Below are 26,790 nucleotides of genomic sequence, written 5' to 3' on the forward strand. Positions count from 1 at the left end.
TAAACACACCATTAATACCTTATATGTTCTTGTAATCACATGAAAACTGGTCTTCAAGCAACTGTAAACATTTTAAGCAAAGCCTTCTATCTTACTACAATGTCTTACATAATGATTTTCAAATACAAATACTGTGTTTTAAGATGAATCTTTTTCCCACAATCTTTCAGCAGTCATCATAATTTGAATAACTTTAGCGGATATTATACCTGTTGATGAATCACTAGTTCAAAACAAAATGAAAAGAGAATTTAAAAATCTCTCACCCTCACAAAACACACAGATTATTTGGAATACTAGGGGGTAGGATATCCTGAGCCAGGTGTAGTGGCGCACACCTTTAATCCCAGCACTAGGAAGAGGCAGGTGGTCTCTGTGAGTTCAAAGCTAGTCTGGCCTACATAGTGAGTTCAATGCAGCTACATAGTGAGACCCTGTCAAAAACAAAACAAAACAAAACAAAAAAACAGACATCCTGGCTACATGGAAAGCTACCCTTTAGTAAGGTTCCTTGAATTCATGTTGTAAGAATAGTCATTTCAAATTTGATTCCAGCATCATTATTGTGTTATTATTCTGAATTGTACTTAATGAATACAGTCTAAAAATGTCAAGGTCTCGGGCAGTATCTCCTGGGTGACGACCCTAGGACATTCCATGGAAGTAACAATTCTCCTAAATTAGGTACTAAAAGGCTGACCAGCAAGGTACCAATAAACTAGAGTTTCTAACCATACAACAATAGCGATTCTCTTTTGCTTTTTTGAAACAGGGTCTCATATGACACAGGCTGACTTCAAATTTGCTATTTTGTCAATGGTGATCTTTAACTCCTGATTCTCTGGCCTCCACATCTCTCAAGTGTTGGTATTACTAGTATGTACCACCATGACCAGCCGAGTAATTCTTACCAACAGCAAATTCTCAGGACTTGTAATCTCACATATACATGGGCACATTTTTTTTTTTTTTTTTTTTTAAGGAATAAGAATGGATTCAAACCTCATAAACAGTCTAAAAGGAAAGCTTAATGATTTGGGAAGGAGGGAGGGGACATGAAGAAATGGGCTTTACAGCTTGTAGTTCAATTTGAGACTTAACTTGTTAACCCAAAATTCATTCAGAATAATTTGTCAGACTATACTAAAGACAGAAATCAGATAAACATAAATAAGATAAAAAGAAACCTAAAAGCCTATAAAATAAAGCAATCTATTAAGATAATGTCAAATTATATATAAAACATGAATCAAATAGTTTAAGGTTAAATTCTACACTTGGATTCATGATAAAAATTACGTTGCATTACCAGCTATTGTGTTTATTATCTTCAATAACAACAGCAATTATTACTTATTATATACTATGTGCTGAAGATGGACCTAAACTTATATGTGTACTTTATCCTCATTTAAGTCTGTCAGCATGTCTATTAAAAAAAAAAAAGTGTCTGTATTTCACAAAAGAAGAAACTGAGGTTCACAATGTGTGTTTAAGTAATACTAAGAACCAGAGTGAATTCACAAATATATGACTTCAAGGTCTATAATACCCTATAACAGTGGGTCTCAACCTTCCCAATGCTATAGCCCTTTAATACAGTTCTTCATGTTGTGGTGACCTCCAATCATAAAATTATTTCATTGCTATTTCATAACTGTAATTTTGCTGTTATGCATCATAATGTAAATATCCAATATACTCTACAATACCTCTCTGCTTTCCAAAAATACATAGCCATTTCTTGTTCCTCCCTGCAGATTCCAAATTTGAAAAATTAACTACTAGCTGAAATTTATGCCACCTGAAAGCCAACACTCCGAACTTTTGCAGATACTCACGGGTATGTGCACAGCAGTGAAAATCTGAGCTCCTCATAAACAGGAACTCACAGGTGAAAGGGACAAGGACTGCCTCCTTCCTGCAGCTCTGACACTGTAAACAAGTGTCCTTTGTGTGATCTACTGAGGACTGGCTTATTGACTTTTTGCACTTTTTGCACTTTTTCTGGTGATTTTACTGCTTTCAATGGCCCCAAAGTCAGGCTAAAATGAGTCTGTCATTGTTACTAAGCATGAGAAGGCCATAGTGAGCCTTATGGAGAAAATACATGTTAGAGAAGTTTTGTTCAGGCTTCAGGGATGGTGCTATTAGCCATAAGTTCCATGTTTATGAATGAACAATACACAGTAAATACCTTTAAACAAACACATGCAGCATTATTCAGTCAGCAGCTGATAAGAACATGAGGAGTGAGGAGCCAAGACCCACCCCAAAGCTAAACCTGACTTTGCTGTGGCAGCAGGTTTCCTAACTAAGTACAGTGACTTCACTGAACACGTCTGTGAGGAATAAGGGCAGTAATGGAGAACATCCCTACTTCCCTTAGTTCCAGGGTCTTTTCCTTCACGTGCACTCTATCATTGTATGTATGTAGGTGTCACGTACCCACTGAAGACGCCTGCTGCCATTCTGTTTAATGGGTTACAGCTACAAATGCTGGAATTTGCTCCTAAAACTAACCTTTCTTATATACACTTTGGCTTTCCAGTGTGAATCTGTGCTAATTGAAATTAATTTCTTTCTACAAGAAATAATGGCCATCCCTTAATGATGACTGTCTTAGCAGGCTAAATTTTTTAAGGTAGCAAGCTACATATATTATGAGCAAAATATAAGGAGAATTAGAAAAACATCAGCACAAAGTGAAAATCTTACCTTTCTTGATCAAGTCAGAGATTTTTTGGAAAAAACATTACAGAATGTAAAATATCTAAACAAGGACAATTCAGGGTTGAGAGACAGAACACCTTAAGGCGTCCTCTGCTTTCAGTACAATTTTGAATACAACAATGTAGCCCTGAAAAACACTCCATGGCCTACTGCACTCGTTCCATGTTAAACACACATATATAGAAATCTCCATGAAGTGGAGCCTAATCACCTCTTCACAATTTAGACAGGAAGGCGGCTTTAAGGGTGGTGCAGCCATGGATCATCCACACCATGAAGCTAGTCCATCAGTTGTAATAGCTTCTATAAAATACCACAGTGAGACTGCAATAAGCCTAGAAAATGGGCTACAAATCCCAGCCATGCTCAAGCAAGCAGTGGACCAAAAATAAAAATAGGTAAAACTGAGCCAAGAATTAGATAGTATTCCTCTAGATTCATGATTGGTGAGACAAAGTTCACAGGCTGAGGCATTAAAGTGACTTATTCAGATCTAAAGGACAGTCATCATACAAAACAAAAGCATTTCTGTAATTCAGAAAAGAACATGAATTTTTGAATTGAGACAGTATAAAAATCCTTAATATAATTATTAAGCACATCACTGCACCTTTAAATATGGGACAGTCAGAAGGGTCAACTTGCACCATGTCACCTTTAACGTCTCCAGAGATGTTGTCATACATTCCTACTTAGTGTATTTTTAAATCTTTCAGACCACAATAGTCTTAGGTAAAGGTAACATCAACTTTAAGTTTCGTTTCCATCATATTTAATTTAGTCATTAAATGCTGAACTGACAAACCAGACAATATGAAAACATTAAATCACCAAGACTTTGTCAATTACAGGAATTGAGGGAAAAAGTTAATCAATTTAAAATAACTATTTTAAAGAACTCAAATGGCTTGAGTTAGTCTAATATAAGAAATATGCCACTGATGGAAATGTTGTATTTCCCTCCTGCTTGATGAAAATGAGCTTATGTAAGTATTTCTAAATGGATGAGCAAGCATCTTGCTTTAGACCTGTCAGTGAGAGTCAGGCATGCATTAATTATTGTTAAAACACTAGGTTCAGCCGGGCGGTGGTGGCGCACGCCTTTAATCCCAGCACTCGGGAGGCAGAGGCAGGCGGATCTCTGCGAGTTTGAGGCCAGCCTGGGCTACCAAGTGAGTTCCAGGAAAGGCGCAAAGCTACACAGAGAAACCCTGTCTCGAAAAAACCAAAAAAAAAAAAAAAAAAAAAACAAACAGGTTCACGTGATTTCATCAAGCTCCATGCCAGTGAGGCAGCTGTGACTAGTTTAGGGATCAGACACACACTATTGAAAATGTGACAGCAAGTGGTTCCCTAAAGGAGACTAGTTTGTCATCACTATGCTGTTTAGGGATAGGATGACTTTCGCAGTACAATGAGAACTACAATATGAAATACAACAGGCTTGTAATACAGAACAATTATCCAAACGGGAAGTGAACTGAACAAAGGATAAACTTGAGCAAAGATTATCAACTTCACCTACTTACATCAGCCCTTATTAAAGAAAGTGCCCTGAGTAAAACACAAGTATTTTAAATAATGCTGGTAGAGAAGACTTCTTTTAAAATGAACCATAAATGGCAATACATCATTTTTTATTTACACATCAGATATAAAAACTAAATCTTAACCAGTCATAGAAATACTAAGGAATACTTGGGTTAATATAGTTTTCAATTTTCTATCTTTTGTTAGCATTTGGCAAAGCAAGCAATACATAAAAAGATCCAATGTTAAAAACCATAAGAGAGAAAAATATGCAAAATATACAGTAGTTTGTATCCACCCTGGGCCAACCTACATCTCAGGGAAGCCTCCCAATCAGATTCACCTCTGGCTAAAAGAAAGAACACCAGTCCTGCAGCAAAACAGGCCCAGGTCTGCATCAAAGAGGCTCGCACTTCAGTGTATTCCTCCAGGGAAGAGGACAGGAGCCAGGTTCCCTCGAATGCCATTCCCCAGGTGTTCAAAACGTAACTAATTTATTAGCAATAGAAGATTTGGCTTATAGGGGAATCTCACTGGTCCAGTTTGTAGCCTACAAAAAAATGGATTATTTTTAAGTATAACATTAGAATATAAATAAAGGGTGAGGATGTGACTTTTTATTCCACAGAAATGGAAACATTTCCAAACATGACATTTCAATAAGAAAGCATGCCTACCATTGAAGGTGGAGCCCCTCCAGATTTTTTAATATTCTTTGAAGGCATTCCATGGAGGCAACTGAGTCTAGCTTGGAAACCTGGGAAATCAAACAGTCAATTTAGAAGATACTGTGATCACTGGAGCATAGAAGAAGAGCCTATCAACAGAGAATTAAAACTAAGTTGCTCATAGTAGTGAGCACCAAGAATATTATTGGGGAAAATGTGAAACACACTTAAAAGAACTGAGGTAATTCCCAGCAGGGTTCTAATGCAGTCAGCACTTAACTAGCTAGGACTCAGACATTAAGAGCTCCCTTTCTCCCAATTCACACTCCTATTAACACCTTCCTGATGAGTGAAAGCAGACGAATAAAGTACTTGGATTAGGGTCCAGCACGTTCTCTACAGCATTCTGTGTTTGTATTGTTTCCACTTGGGCCTATCCTCATTCAGTCCAGTAAGAACCGTAAGTAATGGGAGGCAGCACTTAGGAAGTACTACTGACCTCGTCTGCCAGGATGTGACATGAGGGGAAAAGAACCACTTAGGATACTTTCAAACACGGGGTCGGACACGTTTCTGTCTAGTTCTGCAGGGTCTTCCTTCTCCCACCAGGGCACAACTCCAGCAATAGCACAGGCTCCACCAGACTCCTTCTCATAGAACCAGTCACTCTGTTCATCATCACCTGCACAAAGTCAAAATGTTTCCATGAAACAGACAGTTCAAGAACAAGTTATTCACCAATACCAATGATGGAATACCTAGGTGTAATCAGGGTACTATAAATGACTATTTAAAATTCATTTAACCTCAGTGAGTATCAATATATTTCTTGAGATTTAAGCAGATAAAAATGATTCAAAGTATAGAATGCAGACAGCTTATCAAAAGAAAAGATTTTAAATAGAGTCACTAAACCTTAAGATCCCCAGAAGCCACTAAAGCCACTAGTACTAGTGGGTTTTCGTAAAAGTTGTCATACATGACGCCCTTTTATGAGACTTCTGATTTAAGACAGCTTATAAAATTTTAAAATAGAAACTGCAATCATGAAACAAAAATAATGCCCCCCAAAAAGCATCTAAACTTAAGCTGAGAATTATATATGAGAAATAGATTTAGTTCAAATAAACAGTGAATACTAAATGCAATTGTAAAATGAGAACCACAGAACTGTTTGAATTAGGGAATAAAATATTTTTGTTAAAATTACAAAGCTTAAATATTAACATTTCACAGGAGACCTAACTTTAAATGTTATAGAGCAGGAACTCAGTTAAAATGACTATCTTACCTCTGAATTGCCATTACCACAACACTATGCCTACTACTGTACTTGGGAGGCTGAGGCACAGTTCAAGAATGAAAGGCCAGCCGGTGCTATATAAACATAGAACCTCTCTCAAAAAGAAAAACCAAAGAAAACAAAAAAAAAAACACTCCAGAAAAATGAAGTTATTTGACTTCACTTTTTATATGATATTCTTAGAGAGTAAATTAGTCATCAAAATCTTGGGCATGGAATCAGGTAAGTTAAAAACCCATTATCCTGTAACATTGAGAAAATCATTTCAACTCTATTAGTTCCCCACTTAAAAAGTAAATAAAAAGTGGGAACTCCCAGTGAGAACAAAGTAAATTAAATTCTAGAAAATATCTTAGCAACATGAGATACAGTAAGTTCTCAATAATTATTGCTGTATCTTCTTAAACCAGTGCCTTCTAAAGATGTCAGCCTTGCCAAGAAGTCCCTTTTGATGAAAGTTTATCATTTTATTTGCTCATATCACCAACCTCTATAACTTAGGTAAGCTCTGTATTTTAACAAAACTTGTCTATTAACAAGGTAGTTCTACTAACATATTCCAGATAAAGTGTCAACTTCCAAAGGCTAGTGTCTTGCAAACAATCATGCGATTACTTGTACTAAGTAGAAAGAATGGCCCTCTAATCTGCTTTACCAACAAGGTTCGAGAAACAGTACAGGCAACACTACTATGCTTCCCCCCCCACCATAAAAATCACTCAATGATTTATAAGTTTAGTTTCTTTCTGTAGAACCTCCTTTCTGCTAATACATTCTTTTTGTCCTTTGGTGTGGTTTGGTTGGTTTGGTTTTTGAGACAGGGTCTCCCTAAGTAGCTCTGGCTGGCCTGGAACTCACAGACATCTGCCTGTCTCTCCCTCTTCTAAGTGCTAGGATTAAGGATATTAGGCTACTGTTGCTGGCCCTAATAATGCAGTCCTAAGAAAAAAAGATACCTCTGTGATAAGTACACATATGGTGAGTTCAATTTTATAATTTGTACTAGGAATAAGAGAGAGCCAGTTAGGGGCAGAAGGGACTAAATGAAATCAGTCCAAACAAGGGTGACTCCTCACTCCTTCACAAGGGCTTCAAATTGTTTACAGTTTCAAAACACTGCCATGTTGAAGTGTGAAAAGATTCTGAAATTTTGGAGGAGAGAAAAGACCTAAGATGTAAGATAGTTCTATTTAACAGTTTATAATATTGAATTAATAAAAGCCATTTAGTTACTTATAGGTGGGCTAGTATAAGTGTGACAACTGAATAAAAATGACAAATCATTGCAAATCCACTCGTAGGAATGCTTACACCTAGAATAAGGTGGAGAATAAGTTTAGCAGTCTTGCTAATAAGGACCAAACTGCAAACACTGAGGGATACAAAGCTGAGTGCCACATGCTAATTTTTAGACATCTATTTTTGGGTTAGGAAGCTAAGACACCTTCCGCAGAGCATAGAAACTAGCTACATTACTAAACACCAGCCTCTAAGTAGTACCTGTTATATCAAGGGGCTATTGTTGGCAGCTCATAAAATAACCAGAAGTATGCTTTAAAATGGATTTCTTGAGAGTGGAAAACAGTGCTTAGTACCTTGTCTTCCCTCGTCATTGGTGAACAACCCGGCGTCAGTGCTGCTGAGGCTGCTGGAGTCACTGTAACCAGGAAAAGAAGAAAAATGAAACACATCAAAAGAACAATTCATCTATCAGTTGCAAAATTTTAAAGAGACATGGCAGCTCAGAGATGGAACTTGAGCCTGACAAAGATCTGAAAGAAAATAAGACTTTTTTTTTTAATCAAACTGCAAATATCCTGGTTCCATTAACTACACAACATATTATTATTGGCACGTAAAACCCTAGGAATCTAATAGGACCTGGACAGTGAACCAGATGGGACTGTAAGGAGGTGCTGACACAAGGCAGCTTTCATCACATGCTCACTGTTCCTTTCTGATGCTGTGTTGTGTGATCAGGGTGCACCTGAAATCCCAGTGCTCACTAAGACAGGGAAGTCTCCATCAGAAGCAGACTGAGACTGTCTTCAGCACAAAAACACAGAGCCTGGGATGAAATGATTTTCATAACCAGATCTGCAAATATTCTAGAAAAGCCGCTTAGCAATTCACAGCAACTGCATTGTTTCCCAAGAAGGGAGTGATGGTGGCAGTCCATTAGCGCAGAGTGAAGCAACAGAGGGAGTTCTAGACCACTATTAAGAAGGGTACCCATTCCCCTGCAGAACTGGAGAATAAGACACGGTTCAAACTGAATATGGAAATTCAGGAAATAACGAATACTCAGTGGGAAAAAAACCAACCACTATTAGTCTACTGGAAGCAACATTTAAATGACAGTCCAATTAAGTGAAAATAGGAAGAAAATAAGAGCAAGTCATGAAAGCTTTGGCCCCTAAGAAAACTGAGTGTTATTCCACAAAGGCATACTCGATAATGCCCCTGGAAATCTAGTGTAGTACTCCATAATCAGATCAGCCATATCTCTCAATTACCTAATGAATACGCTTACTAAATACAAGTCAGGTGAAGTCTGACCACAGTGAGCAAGTATTTTACAGCCTGCAAACAGTGAGTCAGTTCACTAAGTTTTGGCTGCAACAGTCTTCTGGGTTCAGATTTACCATCCTTTAATCAATTCTAAAGACAGCCAGGTTTACCTTTTCACAACATAACTGGTTGACTACTGTTTAAGCATGATACCCTGGAATAGAAGAAAGCCATTTTAAAGAAAACCAACAGTAATTTTAATAAAATACCGACTTAAAAATACATCCATACTCATTAACTGTGGTGGAAGTACCAGAGAAGTATAAAATATTAACGGTAAAAGGAAATTGGCTTGGAGCATAAGAATAGGAAAGGCATGAACTCTATAAACTGTCTTGGAATGTTTCTCTAAACTTAAAAGGACTCTTTTAAAAGGTCATAAACCATATTCATACATACATATGCCGCCTACGACGACAGTTTTCTAAGTGAACTGATTTCATAGCTTTAAATGGGTGGGTTTCCTTATCAAATCTTTCCATTCTTCGGTCTGGTACTCTTGCTTGTTCTTCCTCCAAGAAACATGCCTATCTCTGTCCACACCCTGACAGATTTCAAAACATGTGGAAATCTAGGTTCTGTAATACCAGTCTTTAAGGATCCTTGCTTTATACTGAGGTATTTCTTAATGATGGACACAAAAAATAAGTCTATTTTTGTCTTACTGGTAACTAGCCAGTTGCTACCTGTACTTCCCTGTTGCTATGGTCATTTAATATGAACAAGAATTTAACAAGAAAGGCTTTTCATTTCCAGCAGCTAGTGGCCAAGACAATTCATCTGAAAGGATACAGTATTTCTCCTTTTTAGAAATAATTCTTATAACTATTATTACTCAGATGAGACTATCCACGAGTTAATGTATATACATTAATACTAATCCCCCTTTCCATTTGGTTCATTTTTTGTTTTTTTTCTATGACTAGAAACCCAGCATCATCTGAGAGTACCACCCTTCCCAATACAGCTTCCCATTATTTCTACTCTTAAAGAAGCTCCAAGGGTTTCTCTGCCTCTACCAGCACAGATATACTTTCCCCTCCACTGTATGGACCGAGGGCAGTCAAAGGCAGACAGAACACTATAGCCAAGACCATGCTGTCCTAAGTTTCTTCACTGCCTCCATGATGAAATCTAAAGCACCACAGCACACAGGCCTTCAATAAGTGCTGCTCTGGAGCCCCAGATCCCTTTCTTTCCTAGGTGAAGGAGCTGCACTTGACCCTCCCGGATCTGACAGTCTGTTTCACACAGCTTTCTTCCAGTCATGCCATTTCCTTGCCAACTCTCCCTCCATCCCTCCCTTTTTGGAACAAGTCTTAGTTCTTGCTTGGAAACACAGCTCCTTTGAGAAGTCTTCACTCACAAGTGCCTCTCACACAGCACATTCTATTCTCAGTATCTGCTTGCCTGCCTAATCCAGCCTAGGGTATGGGAGGGAGGGAGTCTATGTTAGTAGTCTTTGAGCTATGGATGCACACTGTAGTCATTAAATGTCAGAGAGAGAGAGAGAGAGAGAGAGAGAGAGAGAGAGAAAGGTTTTTACTTATAAATCAAATCCAAGAAATATAAACCTTAAAATGGAAAGCTTTGAAAAGAGAAGATGCTTTTACTCTGTAGCAATCCTTCCCACAGAAGAAATTGCACTGAGCCCTTAAGTGGCAGCAGAAAACTGGTATAAAGAAAAGTTTAAATCAGAGGAAATAGTTAATTGTATTTGATTTAAAATATCATATTTAAACTATATACCTAAGATGTGAACAACTAGGAAATCTGACATCCCTACTTGACCCTGATGTTTGTGGAACAATGAAAAGAAATAAGTGAGAGCAGATTCTGCCTCATTATGGTTCCAGGGTGGACAGTGTACGAAGCAGAACAGAAAGAAAACAGGAAAACCAAAAGGAGGGGCTTCCCCAGAAAAAGCAGGTGATGTGCGAGTAGCCGGGAACTCAGCCTTTCCTGCACTGCCCCACCCCCTCAGCAACGGGCGACAGAGCTGCCTGCTTTTGGCTGAGTGATCCTGTCACAATAAGTCAGTGCCAGAATACAACCAACCCTACTGCTGCACAAAAATCCTAACTTTCTTGAAAGAAACAAACTTTTCAAAACCTTCTTCAAATACTTTACTTTTGCTTTACTTCTTGAGGGAAAAACTATATAAACAGTAAACTGTCTAATAAAAACTCTTTCTGTACTGCCTCCTGTCAACATTGTATACTTCTATTTGATGATTTCTGTGTCAAACATTATATGGAAATGTTTCCTAGTATTTTCTGTATTAACTGTGAATGAATAGAACAAAATAAATTGCCTGTGATGGGAAAAAAAAAAAAAAAAAAAACTCTTTCTGTTAACTCCAACTGGGTTCTCAACATAAATATAGTCACACTTACAAACACACCCACATATATCCAAATATCCAAAGCCTACAAACACCAAGATTAAAATGAAGTCAATGCTACAAATTAAAAATCATATGTTTTCCCCATGACCATTTTTTTCTGACTCTCAGAAATTGAAGAGGGTGTGCTGAAGACAATGAGCAGCGCTGGCTGCTCTTACAAGCAGCTGGATAAATGGAAGAGGCTCACTTCACTGCTCTGACATACAATGAGCATGTGGCAATTAGAACAGACGTGGTCTACTTCCTGAGATGGACAGACAGCCGACCAACAGAGGAATGCTACAATTCTCATTTTTCTAAGGACCAAAACCAGCTGCTTCCACACCATAAATCAGTTCTTTATAAGTGATCAGAATTCCCTAGCAAGTTATAGATCAATACACCAAGCCCCACACATCACAGGGTATGAACTTTGAACATCAGGAATCAAAATAATGAATACGCACCCTAAAATGTTCCAAAGGCTGAAGCTCCATAATTACATGAACAATGATATATCCTAAAGTGCAGTGATTCAAAAGCATATTCTTTCCCATAGAAAGCTATTTCTTTTTCTCTTTGTAGCTGAAAATCAAGACAGTTATAACACAACTAACACTTTGCATAAATCAAATAAGTAATTTTGCTTTGTGTGAACATGCTATAAATTATAAAGAAATACAAACCTAGCTACAAAGTAATACCACTATGACTATGGTAATTTCTAATTATCTTAAAACAGAATTAAAATACAAAATACATTCAGCCCCAAGCATGCAGACAAACACATTATTAGCAGAGAATAGTAAAGTTACCTTTCACTCATGAGCTCATCTGAGACTTTTTGTTCTTCGTACTCCATTTTGTCTTTATTGGCCTGGCTTATTTCTTCACTTTCCAAACCTCCTCCTTCCTCTTGGGTTTTTGGTCCTTGTCTAATCACTTTCAACTTCCTTTTTTTAACTTTATTCCGGGTAAACTCTGGATATTGGTAAGCTCTATCGTTGTCCATGTCCTGATCTCTACAGCCTTCAGGCAGCTGGGTCATTGTCCTTTTGCTGGAGATGTCCTGCGGGAGATCCACTGCCATGCGCTTCACTTTCCTCCTACGGCGGAGAGTTCTATTCCCAAGGTTGTCCACAGCAAAATCAGACTCATGCCACAGAAGTCTTTTACCTCGAACACCGTTATTTAAGTTGGAAGATGGCCTGCGCTTTGCCACTAACATTTGGTCATCAGAGTCACTATGATCTTTCTTACTGTTGTGGTTCTCTCTATAGTCCTTACTTGGTTCTTCTAAACTAGAATCAGAGCCTTCACTTAAGCAGTGACCTGTCTCCCAAGGGTGGTGAACATTATAGGACCTACGCTTCCTCCCTCTCCTTTTCCTGGCCTGGCGTTTCAGAGGGCAAGATAGATTTCGAGAATGATCTCCTGTTTCAGCAAACCCACCTCGGGCTTGCTCAGAGCTCTCTTCCAGTGCAGAGACAAGATCGTGAACAAGTTCTTCCATTGTTCGGCTGAAATGCCTGTATGTTTTAGAGAATGAGAAATAAAGTCACTCAGTGCTAACCTAGTTCTCCACACAAGCATTTCACTCTAAATACAGCTATAATTAATATCCTTTAAAAGAAAGGCATATGATTGCATTATTCAAAGTCTCACGTGTTCAGTCTGATCCCTTAACACACTTCTTGCATAAATCTTGTTGTTTTGTTTTAATTAGACATAGGAATGGCTGGGTGAGAAGGCACACACTTATCTATAATTCTAGCCATCAGGAAACTGAGACAGAAGAATTAAGCTTAAGTTTGAGGTCAATCTGGGATACATGGTAGGGCCTGTCTTAAAGATAAATTCCTAACACTGAAATCACTTCAAGACAAGTTACATACAGTATCAACTGGTTGGGGCAGAGGGGGCGGGTGCTCAGTAGGTTAAGTTCTTGATGCATAAGCATGATGATCTACATTTAGGTCCCCAGCACCCACTTAAAGCTGGACATGGGGTTGCGCACCTGAAACCCCAGCACTCCAACAGAGACAGGCAGATTCTGTGGGCTCGCTGGCCAGCCAGTTAGGAAATAGCAAGCTCCAGGTTGAATGACAGACTCTGTCTCAAAAAGAATAGGGTGGAGAAATGATTGAGGAGTACCTTCAGATGTCAATCTCTGGCATTCACATACAACCACATAGGTGAACACACACACACACACACACACACACACACACACACACACACACACACACGATCCCAGGATTTTTCAATGATTATTATGTAAGCATGGGAAACATTCTTCTAATAAATCACTGTTCCTCACTTGCCCCTTTTCTAACCCCAACTACTTTCAAACTGTCTCAGTCCCTTCCCTCCCTAAGTTAGCTCCTAAGGAAAGGAGGCATAGAACCTTCTACTTCCCACACTTTGCCTCATCACTACCATAATATCAGATGTAGATGGCACAGAGATTTCCAAAATGTGTATCAGATGTAAAAAGGAAGTTTAACCAAACAGTGGGCATATCTCTAAGCCACTAAGCACTCACAAACAGGTGATAGAGAAACTGTATTCCGTTCCAAACTGGCCCCTCGGTGGTCCATAAGGGCCATCCTTAACACACTCTGAAGCAGTCTCCTATCTTTCTGGTCAGCAAGCATAAGCAACTGTGGTGTTTTGGAGCTTTAATAAATTACATAGTTCTTTCCAAATTCGGTTCCCAGTGATGTTAAATTTGTCGGTGTGACACTTTTTAAATGTTACAGGTATTTCATATGTTTACCTTTCCTATAAAAATCATGGCCTATCACTTCTCAAATTAAGTTCAACAGGCATCAAAATATTCCCAAAAGTCCTCTGGAGGCCTACAGAGCTTGGGGAGTTTATAAGAGGAGTATATACACTTTGGGCAGAGGGCTAGATTACAAATAGTTTCGGCTGTGTAAGCCATGCAGTCTCTTATCACTCAGCTTCTCACATACTAGAAAAGCAGCCATAAATGAGCGAGTCCCGTAAGGTGGTTTGCTTTCATTTTAATACAATCAAGTGGTATCCAACCAGTTTTCCAACTCTTGGTCTATATCATCTCCAGTTACGTATAAACTCTACCATCTACAAAATTTAATCCTTAGAAAGTTCCCTATAACAGTTTGTAACTTTTCATTTTCATTTTAAAACCTAAAGACATACATGGTGATTTAATGGGTTTTACTGTTTACAGGGCTACATATCTCACATAACAGTTGAGTATTTACTATCTGCTAATATTTACTAACTATATTACCTCATTTCATTCTCACACAACAACCTTGAGGTGACAAACAAAAAAGAATCAGCAATAGATCCGCCACTGTGACCAATCTAAGTGACAGACACACGTTTTAAGCCCTAACATCTGATTCCAGGGCACCCACCAGTGCTTATCAAGTACAGCTGCCCAACTGCACCATTCTACAGTTCTGTTTCACTGCTTTAACAGTTAAGACAGCTTAATGAACACCAGTACCAAAGCCAAGGGCTCGAGGTCAGTTACTAATTATGCTGTTCTCAATAGAAAAGAGGCCTAGAAAACCTAAATCAACACAACAGCCAGGGGAGAATGGCTGTTGAGGATGCAATGAGTTCAGCAAACAACCCAGAGGGCTGGCAGAATAAAATGTGAGACATTGAAAACCATACTGTTGCCTTCCAGCTGTCCTGGGAGTATGTGTTCCACACCTCGCTCCTTTTCCAATCTGAATGTATAAACAAAGTTGATTCAGAATGGTTTTCAGACACATGGTGATCCAAACACATACTTTAAAGAAACTCTAGAAAGCAGCTGACATTTCTTTCTTTCATCAAAAGGCTTCAACATGTAACTCTCATTTCAGACTAAGGTATTAAGTGACCTATGCATCACATCTGAATTAGTTATCAAGCCAACAGGGTCTATATCTCTGGCTATTTTGATAAGTCAGATGGATCTTTTATCTATTACTTGTGTGTTAATAACTGCCAATTTGTTTTCTCTTACTGCAAAGAATGACCTGCTCCTTTCTGTTAAAACTAGTTCTCTGGAAGAAATGTAATCTGAAAAGCCTATTATCTCTGAATATAATATTGCATATTTAAACAAAACCCACTTAAAGACAATTTCATAGGCATTAAAATTGGGGTCCTTTCTCTAAAAAGTTCTATTATTGGTTCAGGAATAAGTGCTTTTTGAATACAAGAATGTTCTTATCATTGAGTGAACAGATAGTTCAGAATTTCATGTTAAGACATGAAATTAATGACTAAATAACTCTCCAAGTAAAATCGCAGTTTATTTTAAAGGCAGTTTGGCACATTACCTCAGATGAGAAAAGGCAGTGGTCATGATGCCTGCTTCTTTGTTTCCTGTGCAGATCCTGAAAGCCTGAACTGATATCCTTCCTCACCAGCCTGAGGTCTACCATCACCGGCTGGAACCACCATGCCTGGATCAGTCCATGTTCTTAATGTTTGAGCAGGGAAATACACCATTTAATCCACTGCAATTGACACTCATCAACTGATTTTTTAAAATTGTCTCATTTATTTTTATTTTCTGTATACTATTTTGCCTACATATATGTGTATGCACTTCCAGAAGGAGGTGTTGGATGATTCCCCTGGGACTGGCGCTATTAACACCCAGGAGTTATAGATGGCTGTGAGCTGCCATGTGGGTGCCTAGGAATTGAACATGGGTCTTCTGGAAGAGTAGCCAGTGCTCTTAATTGTTTTTCCAGAAGACCTAGCTCTCCAGCTCCTTATCAACTAACTTTTATTGAAAAGAATTTCTATAACTAATAAGGTTTAACAAAATATAACCAAAATGATTAAGAATGGAAGCAAATTTTCTAAGACTCTCTTTAAAATTAAGCTACCATTATTCAACTTTCTATTGTTTCTCTTGAGAAAATAAAATATTTTAACTGGAAGAATCCAGTGAATTCTATGACATCATTCAAGCACAAATGGACTAAAAATTACAGGATTCTTTCAAAACTGCAGAAACAGAAAAAAATGGACTAAAAATTACAGGATTCTTTCAAAACTGCAGAAACACAGAAAAAAATGGACTAAAAATTAGAGGATTCTTTCAAAACTGCAGAAACACAGAAAAAAATATTTAATATTATTTCAATTTAGAGTTAATTACCTTTCACCCCTAATTTGCTCTGGCTTTTCCACAACTCATTTCCAGGCAAAATCCCTGTGGATGAGCCAACAATATTAGGCAATTAATATCATATTGTTTCACTAACATCTTCCAAGTAATAGGGTATCAACTGGACAACTCTTACATCTCCTATAATACAGTTCCTCATTTTATGGTGATCCCCAACCACAAAATTATTTTCATTGCTACTTCATAACTGTAATTTTGCTATTGTTAAGAATCATCAGCATGCAGATCTCTGAGTTCGAGGCCAGCCTGGGCTACAGAGTGAGTTCTAGGAAAGGCCAAAGCTACATAAACCCTGTCTCAAAAAAATAAACAAACAAAAAGAATCATAAATTAGATATCTGATATGTGGCCCCTGTAAAAGGGTCATTAAACCCTGCAAGGGGTCACAACCCACAGGTCTACATAAACATACATGTGTGTAAATATTAAGTCAAGAACTATGCTTATGAATGTGTGGTATATGACTACTCACAAACAAGAAAATAGTGATGGAATTATATTACTTCCACATTATGTTAGCTACTGCATTTTATTTAAGATTTAAAAAAAGTTGTTTAGGAAAGGTTATTTGGCCTTACAAATGTACAGCAAATAGCCAAAAGGCTCAGATGAAAATGAACACATAATAATATAGATTATGGCAATGGGTAAATAAACATATAAGTGGTAAAAGATGCTACACCAAAGGTAAAGGTTACATTTTATGACTAATCAAACAAAAATACCATCCATAAGAATTATCTTAAATGTGAAAATTTCTAGTGCTCATTGGAACTCAAAATTTTCCTTCCTTAATCATACTGTTATTTATCAAAATGAGTCTTTATTTCAAGCCAGAACAGTAGGAATGTGGCTCCTATAACCTCTCATGACCTCCTTGGCATACACATACAGGAACATAAATGAAAAGCCTGATCCTTAAAACAAAAAGAAATACTGTCTTATGGCTTAGTGTGGTAGACTCTTGCCTGTAACCTTAGCACTTAGGAGGCAGAGGCAGAATTCTCTCAATGTGGAGGCTATCCTGGGGAGTAGAGTTGAGACCCTGTCCGCAGTGCGTCTGACTCCTGCTTTAATATACAGACATGAGTCACAAGAGAAGTAGAGCAAAGGATCTTCCTTCCCCAGGTAAGAATCCTAGGGTTCTCATTACAAGAAGAGTATCCGTCCCCCAAGGATGCCAAAGCCCCACTGATGGAATCCAGTTGTGGGGTCTGCTGGAAGCTGCAGCTTTGGCACTTTGGCACGGGGACATCTGAGGCAACTTTCTTTCCTCATTATTCTAGAAAAAGATTTTAAGAACTTAACTGGTTGATCTTTAAGTGTTTAAAGAAAAAAAGACTAAAGTCTAATTCTACTTTTCAGCTAATGATTTAATAACGTGAGATCATTATTTAACTTGAAGACCATTTTTTGATTTTCTGTTACTTCATTTAATGACTGACTTCAAGTCATTCAAACTTTTCTCATTGCTTCTAAATGCTTTCAAAATGTAAATTATTCATTTAAAAATGCCTAAATGAAATGCAATCCTCCAGAGTCTAAGTCAAACAAGACAAAAATTTTGAATTTAAAAAGTAATTCATTCTATCAGCAAGCTTTGTTAGGGTAAGAAATGTCTTGATTATTGCTTATACATGATAATTGCACAGTCAATATTTACTAAATATATATCTTGAATTCCTAGGTTAGAAGCATGAAAACAGCTAAGAATTAAATGAGTGCCTACCATACTTCTTGACATATACCAGATGACAAAAATGTGTAGGATGTACAAATCAAGGGCTGACTCAGCGAATGTTACTTTACTAAAATCTTCAGACAATACAGACTTTAACTTTCCTTCTACATGAATAAGAGAGCATTCTAATAGTTTAAGTGTAAAAATGAAGGCAAATAATCAAAGCTGAATCAAACAAACCTAACAGTTTAGGAAATCAAGAACCACCCCCCTCTGAAAAAAATCAGCTACTCAAAACACGAAGTTTTTATGATATAGTTTTCCAGATCTAATGAAAATCAACATACCAAATAAGAATGAAATTCCAGAAGCAAAGATCCAGAATCCATTTTAATGGCTTCTTACTGTTGTTAAAGCCACACAAAAAAAAAAAAGAAAAGAAAAAAAAAAGAAGAAAAGAAAAGAAAAAGAAAAAAAATAGTGTATTTAAATAAAAATAGACTGTCAGAAATTGCAGGTTACAAATCTGGACATGTATTTTTCTAATTCATAATGCCTATAGATACTACATTAGTCAGATATGATGAGTAGATTAAGGTAGTGAGGAATTTTTGTCAAGTACACTAGAATCATACTACAAATAAACCACTTAGAGAAGTTATTTAAATTATCTTTGCCTCTGTTGTCATCTTATCTAAAATGTAAAAAATATAGTGCACTCACATGAGATCTCATGGATTTACATGAGATGACAAACACAGATAGATCCAACACCAATGAACTACTTAGTGGTAGCAATCACCAATAGCATGGGCATTTCACAATTTTGATAAAACAATCATGCAAGGCAGTTCAATGAATAAAACAAAAAATTGTGTTAAGAAATATCAAAGCTTGGGCAAGGCAGCACAGGCCTATAATGCCGGTACCTGGAAAGGCTGAGGCAGGCAGATCACCAGACAGAAGTCAGCCTGGGCTATAGAGCAAAGCTCAAACAGGGAGAGGAAAGAGGGGGGGGGGCAAAGGGGAGCATGGTGATAAAGGAGGGAAGGGTGGAGGGAAAGGCTGAATGGGTGCACAGTTGTGCATATGCACTAGGAAACAAAGGGTCCACTTTTGCGCAGCACATCTCTTCTGCCAATCAAGACATATTTTAAGAATTTCTTTCAAAAACACAAACTGGTAGGTGCTAAAAACACGCTGTCTCATTAGAAATGATGAGTTTTCTGTCCAGTAAAAAGAGTCCAGCAAGTAAATCCTTTTCAAGTAATAGGTGAGTAATGAACAGGGGTATCTGTGTGTGACAGGAGACGGAAAGTAGAGCAACGAGTAAAAAGGGACATAGGTGTTTTAGTTTGTCAACTTCCATACAAATTCCTCTAGTAAGACCAGACCAATCTACTGAACACATTCCCCCTCCATTCCTTACCAAGACTCCGAATGGTGAAGAGTACGCTAGAGGAAATAGCAGGTTAACATATTTAAGTGCGGTGGTTCCTCCAGCATGTACAACTGCCAAAACTAATAAAAACCAATACATGAAGAACTGTACCTCTTATTCCACGCCGATTACAGCAATTAAAAAAAAATGGCTCATTTAAAAACCATTCTCCATTTTACTAACTGAAAGTTGTGAGAACTTAAAAGTCACAAGAAAATCGACACTCGTTAAAAAATGATCTACAGAGCGAGGAGATCTAAATAAAGCATCTGGCATAAAACACCCCTTCAATTTTTCAGTTGTGGGTGAGGCAAAAGAACCTGAAATCACAGCCCATTAGAATTTCTCGTGTTCTTTCTGACTCTGGAAATAGGCACGGACTTTAAAATCACATTCCTTTGACTTTTATGTTTCAAGAGTGTCGACTGGATAACTAACTTTCTGGTTTCACTGTGTTTATCAGCAGGGGGAAGCCCTGGAAGAAACGGTGTGTTTGTGTGTTTGGGGGAGGGAGGCGGCGACGACCAGGGCTTTCAACCCAGAAAATCCAAAACCCAGCCCTCACCGGCACAGGGAAACTCTGCCTCTTCAGTTTTCTGTGCCTGCGATCGTCTCCTCTCACAGGGATGCCCTAAGGATAAACTGTGACTTGCAAAGGCCGTTTGAAAACTTAGAGCCATGGGTCATGATCACTGAAGACAAATTCCAACCCAACCTTAAGGCTGCTGCTGGACAACACCCATCGCTCGTGAACTGGGACAGAACCTCCCTAGGTGGTGGGAAACTTGTAGTTTTTACACAAACCGAGCTGCGCGGCGAGTTATGAGAGCCTGGCGCGTCTCTCCCACTAAGAAACTTCCAGAACTGCGGGTGTCTGCAGTTCCGTCCTCCGTGGAATTGGGTGCAGGGGGACCGGTTTGGCAGGGGCGACGGGAACCAGGCCTGACGGAACCCAGGGCACGGTGGTCCCCGCTCCAGGAGCCCCGCGGGGCTGCCCGCCTGCGCGCCCGCCCCGTCCTCAGCGGCCCCGCCGGTCTCACCAGCTCTTCCCGGCGGCGGCGGCGGCTCCGATCGCTGGGCGCCCGGCGGCCCCGAACATCAACGACACCCGGGAGCGCGGCCTCGAGGCTCAGGCCCGAGGACCGACTCCAACTCCCGCAGCCCCGGCCACTTCCACACAGCACTTCAGCATTTTGAGAGGAACTTCCGGAAGCGGGCTGGAGGCGGAAACCGGAAGCTGGAAGCGACCATTCGCTCCCCTGCTCTGGGCGGGCCGTTCCCGTCATAGCCTCTAGTAGTCCCGGCGGAGAACGGAGCGAGTCGGCTGAAGTCGGTTCTGACATAGAAAAATCCGAGTTCTCCGGCAAGTTACTTGAAAGTGAAATAGAGCGGAAGGAAAAGGGAGCGAGTCGGAAGGGCCCTTGGTTCAGCCCAGTTGCCATGGTGACCCATAGTAACAACTTCGGTAAACCCCAGGCCTGGAGGCCATGGCTACTTTAGCCAAGCTTCAGGCTCGGTCGTCGTTTCTAAAAACTCAGTACTACTTTAGGAACCGGTGAGTAGTGAAGAGAGGGGTCGCCAGGGAAGTTTACTGTTAACAAATTTTTTAATTCAGGAAATAGCCCCCCAGTTCTCCCTGATGGGGACTCAAACATGATCAGAAACATATATTACTCAGGTGGATGTATGTGACCTCTCCCTACATACATACATAGAGAGGTCATTAATAGATTCATACGCTCTAAGGAGAAGCTCAGCATAGATAAGATGATAAAGTGAATCCCAAGGTGAAGTAACCCTTCATTGGGGAAACTGAGGCAGGAGGATCACTGAGTCCAGTCCAGCCTTGGTTTTACATAGAGAATTCAAGGCTCTCCTGGGCTTTATATGGGAGTCTTTCTTTCTCAAAATGCTGTTCCTTCGGTATTTAAAAACCGTCACTGAACAATTTGACTTGGTGAAACCTATTTTCCATATTAAAGTTTTAATGGCCTCATTGATGTTACCCAGGCTACCCAGTGAGTTCCATGAGCTCAGAATGTTAGTATCCAAAAAGGAATTTTAGCTTCCCTTATCTCACAAACATGGAATTCAACTGTTCTGTGATTCATTTGTCTTAAAGTGAACGTTTCTAAACCACTGTGACAAGATAATTTGTACCAGTAGATGGGCAAGTGCCAAGGCATCATTCTCCATTCCCCCCACCACTCAAATGCCCTGTCCATGAAAAGCATCATTTAAACTGGAAGCAAGGGCCAGCAGTTTTTCTAACTTAGAAGAAACCACAAAAAAAGTATATTATGTTGTGATAAAATGCAGTGATCTAGCAGACCAATGGGGAAATATGTCAATGTAAGAAAGTCCTAAGGAGTGTTTCTTATCCTAAATACATCTACGGTTTTGTTATTGTTTCATCTTGTACCTCTAACAACTAACAAGAGTGATGATTCAGTAGTATAATTTTTGTGAGATGGTATGGATCTTCCTCATGCTAGAAGTAGGGCAGTGTTGCTTTTTTTTTAACCGTTATTTCAGTCTCTAGTGTCTGTCCTACTTCCTGAAATGTAATAGCCACAATAATTAGTTGCTGAATAATTACTGTACTGAAACTTCCAATTAATCATCTTTAAATAAGCATAAAACAGCTAAATTCTTATATTTAGCATTCAGAAATTATTTAACATTCACTTAGAGTTATGTGACAGGCTTGTATTTGTTTATGGCATTGATATATAATTGAAACAATTTCCATCCTTCATAACAGCCTGTTATGGAACAGAGTCATTTGAAGAGAAATTGGGATGCACTCTCAAGTCCAAAGTGAGCTGTTGCTTTCTTTTCTGCTAGCTAGCATTCATAGTGCCCCGATGTGCTATGCAGGCTGTGGAAGGTAACACGTCGTTAGGGATCGCACTCAGCTGGAGATCCTGTGTACTTAAATACAGAACTACGTGGGAAGATGTGTCCACTGGTTCAAGAGCGGCATAGAGAGCGGTCATCAACCACACCCTGATCCTGATTGGATTAGAGAATCAGAAGGAACACATACCTGAAACTATAGAACTGGACAAAAGCTTGGCTAGGGAGGTTACAGGCAAAAGTTAATCATATAGAACATAAATGTGGGTTAGAGCAATTGCTGAGTATAAGTGCACCTGCTGCCAAGCCCTATGACCTGAGTTTGATCCTCTGGATCCACAAGGTGGAAGGAGAAAACAGACCCCTGCAAGGTGTCCTCTGGCCTCTTCAAAATATACATACTATAAATTCAAATAATAAATGAAATGTAATGAAATTTTTAATTAATACATTGAAAATTAAAGGGAAATCCCTTGAAAAATCATTGTCATTTCCCGATGGTTATTGGATATGTTAGTTCTTCCTGAACTTTAATGTGCTCCAGAATCATCTGGGAAATTTGTTAAACATATAGATTCTGAGTCAGTGTGTCTGAGACAGAAAATCTGCATCCCTGACAGGAATTCCTGTGGGGCTCTATTTCACATTGAAGAAGGAGACTGTAGGCAAAGAACTGTGTACTGTTTCATCTGCGATTCTTCAGCATTCTTCTGAGTTATGTATTTCCTTCCCCCTCATACAAGGAAAGGAAAGTGAGCATCTGATAGTGTGCATACTTTGTGCCAGGTCACGTAATGCTGTACGCTTCCACTGGACAAAATTCTCTTTCCATCAAACTGGTCTGGCTGCTGAAATAGGAGGAACTACCAAGTTCTGCCAGTCTAGATGACTTGAGTAAACTGCTGCTGAGAATCCATTCACAGGAAGGGGACAGTCTTATTTTCATGCCATCCTTATGTATCCATACAAGGTAGTGGCAAAATTACTGGTACTAGAATAATGCTGAAGTAGAAAGATGATTTTGTTGAGAAAATACATCACTAAGTAACAAGGTTTGTCCGTTTCACATGTTAAATTTTCTTTCTATTTGTAATATTCTATTTATAATATTAATTATATTTGTAATATTAATGTTGATCCTGCCAGGCATTTTGGCTCAGTCTTATAACCCCAACACTTGGGCTAAATAGTGTTCAAAGTCGGCCTGAACTGTTGCATGAAGTCCTATCTTTAAAAAAAAAAAGGATTCTTCTTTATCTCATAGGAATTAAATAATTCCCATAATTCTCCTTATTGAGGTAAATTTGGAGTGCTTTCAATCAAAACTAAGTAAGTTCATGATGGGTTGATTTCATAGCTTCCCATTCATTATGATTATCAAATAGGCATTTAACATGTTACACTGTTTTAAGATAATTTAAATTTTCTACTTTTTTATAACTTCTTACATGTAACATGTTTATTTTATATTTCTTTTTTTTTTCCTTTTTGATTTTTTGAGACTAAGTTTCTCTGTGTAGTTTTAGAGCCTGTCCTGGATCTCACTCTGTAGACCAGGCCTGGCCTTGAACACACAGAGATCCACCTAGCTCTGCCTCCCAAGTGCTTGAGATTAAAGGCGTGTGCCACCAATGCCTGACATGTTTTCCCTTTTTCTATTTCCCTCTCTACTCTTATCTTTTATTAGCTTAAAATTTTATACCTTGATTTTTGTTTCTTAAAATTTTTTAAGTTACTGGGGGTAGTAACTTTTAATCCCAGAATTTAGGTGGCAGAGACAAACGACAGAGTTTGAACCCAGCCAGGTCTATATTGTGAGTACCAGGACAGCCAAAGCTGCACATATAAGCTAATTATAGTTACCATATGTGGTGCCTTTTATTATTCGTGGATTATAGTAAGTCAGGTTTAGTTTGTCTAAATCATTTGACAAAGATCAGAAATATTAAAGACTGTATCTCAAAAAAATTAAGTCAAATCTACTTCAATAAATTAAAATTAATATTTTAAAGTACATGTAATTAATACGCAGAAGTATTCATGATCTACACAAAAATCTTAACTGACTTAGTCTAAGGGAAAAATATATGTATGGGGATGTGAAAAAGTCAGTTCCTGAGGACGAGCACTTGGAGATATATAGTGACAACAATAGAAATGAGATGCTCATCTGAGGTACCCAGATCCTTGGCACCTCTAAGAGAGAATGGTAGAATCATAGATAAGGGAACAGACTGAGAGATAATTATTACTGAATATCTACTATGGGAAGAGCAGACTGCCAACTGTTCTCACACACAATATATATCTGGGCAGGAGATAATTCAGTATTCAAAGCACTTGCCATACAAGCATTAGGACCTTAGTTCAAACACACATAAAGCTGGGTAGGAATTAGAGCTCTTCTAGTGATATGAGAGACAGAATATCATAAGACTTGTGGTCTACCTAGCATGGCCTCAAACAAGATGGAACACAAGACAGCCTGAGATTGTCCTGTGTATTCCACATGTATGATGTTGCACAGTGTGTATAAGCATAACACACACACACACACACACATCACATCACATCACACACCAAGATTTTTAAAAAATGTAATGATAGTTATTTTATGTGTTACTTTTTATTGTTCATATATTACAGCTAAGAAAATCAGGGTTAAGTCTAAATCATTTGCCAAAGAACAAAAAGATCAAAGATCTAGTAATTTTATCTTTTTCTGTGCAGATTTGTACTTGGTAAAAGCAATGCTTAAATCGTTAAGTTCCCGCATTAAAGTAAGTAGCTCAATTACATGAGTCTCTCCTGCCTGGCTCCAGTCAGTTTGGGAAACAGAGCATACATGAGTATAATGCTAGCCAGAAAAGACTGATGGTGACTTGTGGTTCAGTGCTCTGCGCCAACCTTCAGTGCACTGTTCTGAATATAGCTTTGTTATTTCCATCACTGTAGTAGTTTGTTTCTGACCCCACATAGTCAGCTGACTGCAGTTCCTAGTGTGATTAAGTTGATTCATTGCCTTCAGTTTGGACAGTTACTTAATTTCTATTAACATAAATTAATAGCAGCTCAGTTAAGTAGATATGAATCTGTTGCTTTGACTCTTCTTTACTAAATTTTTTATTACACCTTAATTTTTTATGAAAAAAATAAGTAACTATAAAATAACGATGCCCCTCTCCCAAATGTTTCATTTTTTTCAGGATTATGAGTGGATGGTTGTAGGGTTGGGAGTGGAACAATAAAACTTGGACTCAGTATTCTTTTTTAGAAATTCCGTTGATGTGAGACACGATTGCTCCTGACAGCACTGATATGATCCCGAGAGAATGTTGGGCTTCTAAGACATTTCCATTTAGAAGTTTGTCTTCTTTTTGACACAAGAAGTGCCCTTGCCTCGACTGTTGACAGTACTAGTACTGTCCCTTTGGTACCAGCAGGACACAAGGAAAAGTCACTATTGAACTCTTCCAAGACAGGGTAGGATAGTCTTTCAAAAAACCTGCTTCTGAAAATGGTCTGACAGATACTCTAAGCCTGTAGCCAATTTGAATGTACCAATGATACTGAGAAATTCTAGATCACTGTCCAGGCTGCCAGCTGTCTGTTTACTCTCACAAGATTCCTGAAAGTTGCTTGCGTCCTTCTCCCACTTCTCAGGTATTATATTCCTTCTCAGGTCTTTGATGGCATTGGAGACTAACAGTTATAATTACAATCTTCTTGTGTCTTAGCTAGAACATACTAAGTATTAGATTCAGGTTCTTCAAGGTAGGACATCTTTTGGAAGAACCTCTGTAATGTGCCATTTACCTATGTTCCAGACTCTTCTGGATTTTAATATGTGTTTCTCATTTGGTGTTGTTCTTGTTGGTGTAGTTTCATCTTGTATAGGTCATTATCCCATATTCCTCTGGGACAATATTTGATAATCATCCCTATTGTAAATAGTTTTGTATTAGGTTAGAATTTTCTCATTTAGACAAAAGGGAGAGATATAGTGGGTAGCTGTCCCAGTTTTGACCTTGAAACACAGCCCCTAGAGTGACAGCAGGTAACTGCCACACCTGCCCCTGGGACATGGCTGAGAGGGAGTCCCTTAAGACATGTTTGGCCCCTTCTGGATACCTGGAGATCTTGGAATCTGGATGGGAGACCAAGCCAGAGTTCTCTGCTGGATGGTACCTCATCTTTCCTGGATCCTGTAACCAACCTCTATTGGCTGTAAATTATCTCAGAAATAAACCTCTCTTGATTACCAGATAAATTATGTGGAATTGCCTCATTAATTACAGTAATATTCTGGTGCCCTAAAAGAGGAAATCTCAGCCTGCCAATCTCCTCTTTACTAATTCTTAGGAAAAAATAACTAATTTTCACAGGGTGTGAAGAGGCTACCCAGGTAAATTGCATGTAACACT

At 38.6% G+C, this 26,790-nt stretch overlaps 2 protein-coding genes across 13 annotated transcripts in view; one reads left to right on the forward strand and one right to left on the reverse strand.

Annotated features, from left to right (window-relative positions):
* Gpatch2 (G-patch domain containing 2) overlaps positions 1-20,714 on the reverse strand; it is a 156,985-nt gene extending 136,271 nt beyond the window's left edge. For 10 of the 12 annotated variants that reach the window (XM_037211158.1, XM_028876736.2, XM_028876735.2 and 7 more), the window contains exons 1-5: positions 20,548-20,705; positions 12,007-12,720; positions 7,830-7,891; positions 5,431-5,613; positions 4,941-5,020 (exon numbers count right to left, since the gene is read on the reverse strand). In XM_037211158.1, the coding sequence (XP_037067053.1) occupies positions 4,941-5,020; positions 5,431-5,613; positions 7,830-7,891; positions 12,007-12,720; positions 20,548-20,606 (1,098 nt within the window). In that variant the 5' untranslated portion in view covers positions 20,607-20,705. Of the gene's footprint in view, positions 1-3,920; positions 4,814-4,940; positions 5,021-5,430; positions 5,614-7,829; positions 7,892-12,006; positions 12,721-16,355; positions 16,410-20,547 lie in introns of those variants that run through there. The other 2 variants (XM_028876733.2, XM_028876739.2) reach the window with 2 other exon arrangements.
* A 10-nt stretch (positions 20,715-20,724) lies between these two features.
* Positions 20,725-26,790, forward strand: part of Spata17 (spermatogenesis associated 17) — a 174,577-nt gene continuing 168,511 nt past the window's right edge. Inside the window, 2 exon segments of the mRNA XM_028876740.2 lie at positions 20,725-20,981; positions 20,984-21,062. Coding sequence (XP_028732573.1) covers positions 20,948-20,981; positions 20,984-21,062 — 113 coding nt within the window. The 5' untranslated portion in view covers positions 20,725-20,947.

The sequence above is a fragment of the Peromyscus leucopus genome, chromosome 15, assembly GCF_004664715.2.
Source record: "Peromyscus leucopus breed LL Stock chromosome 15, UCI_PerLeu_2.1, whole genome shotgun sequence".
Classification (NCBI taxonomy): Eukaryota; Metazoa; Chordata; class Mammalia; order Rodentia; family Cricetidae; genus Peromyscus; species Peromyscus leucopus.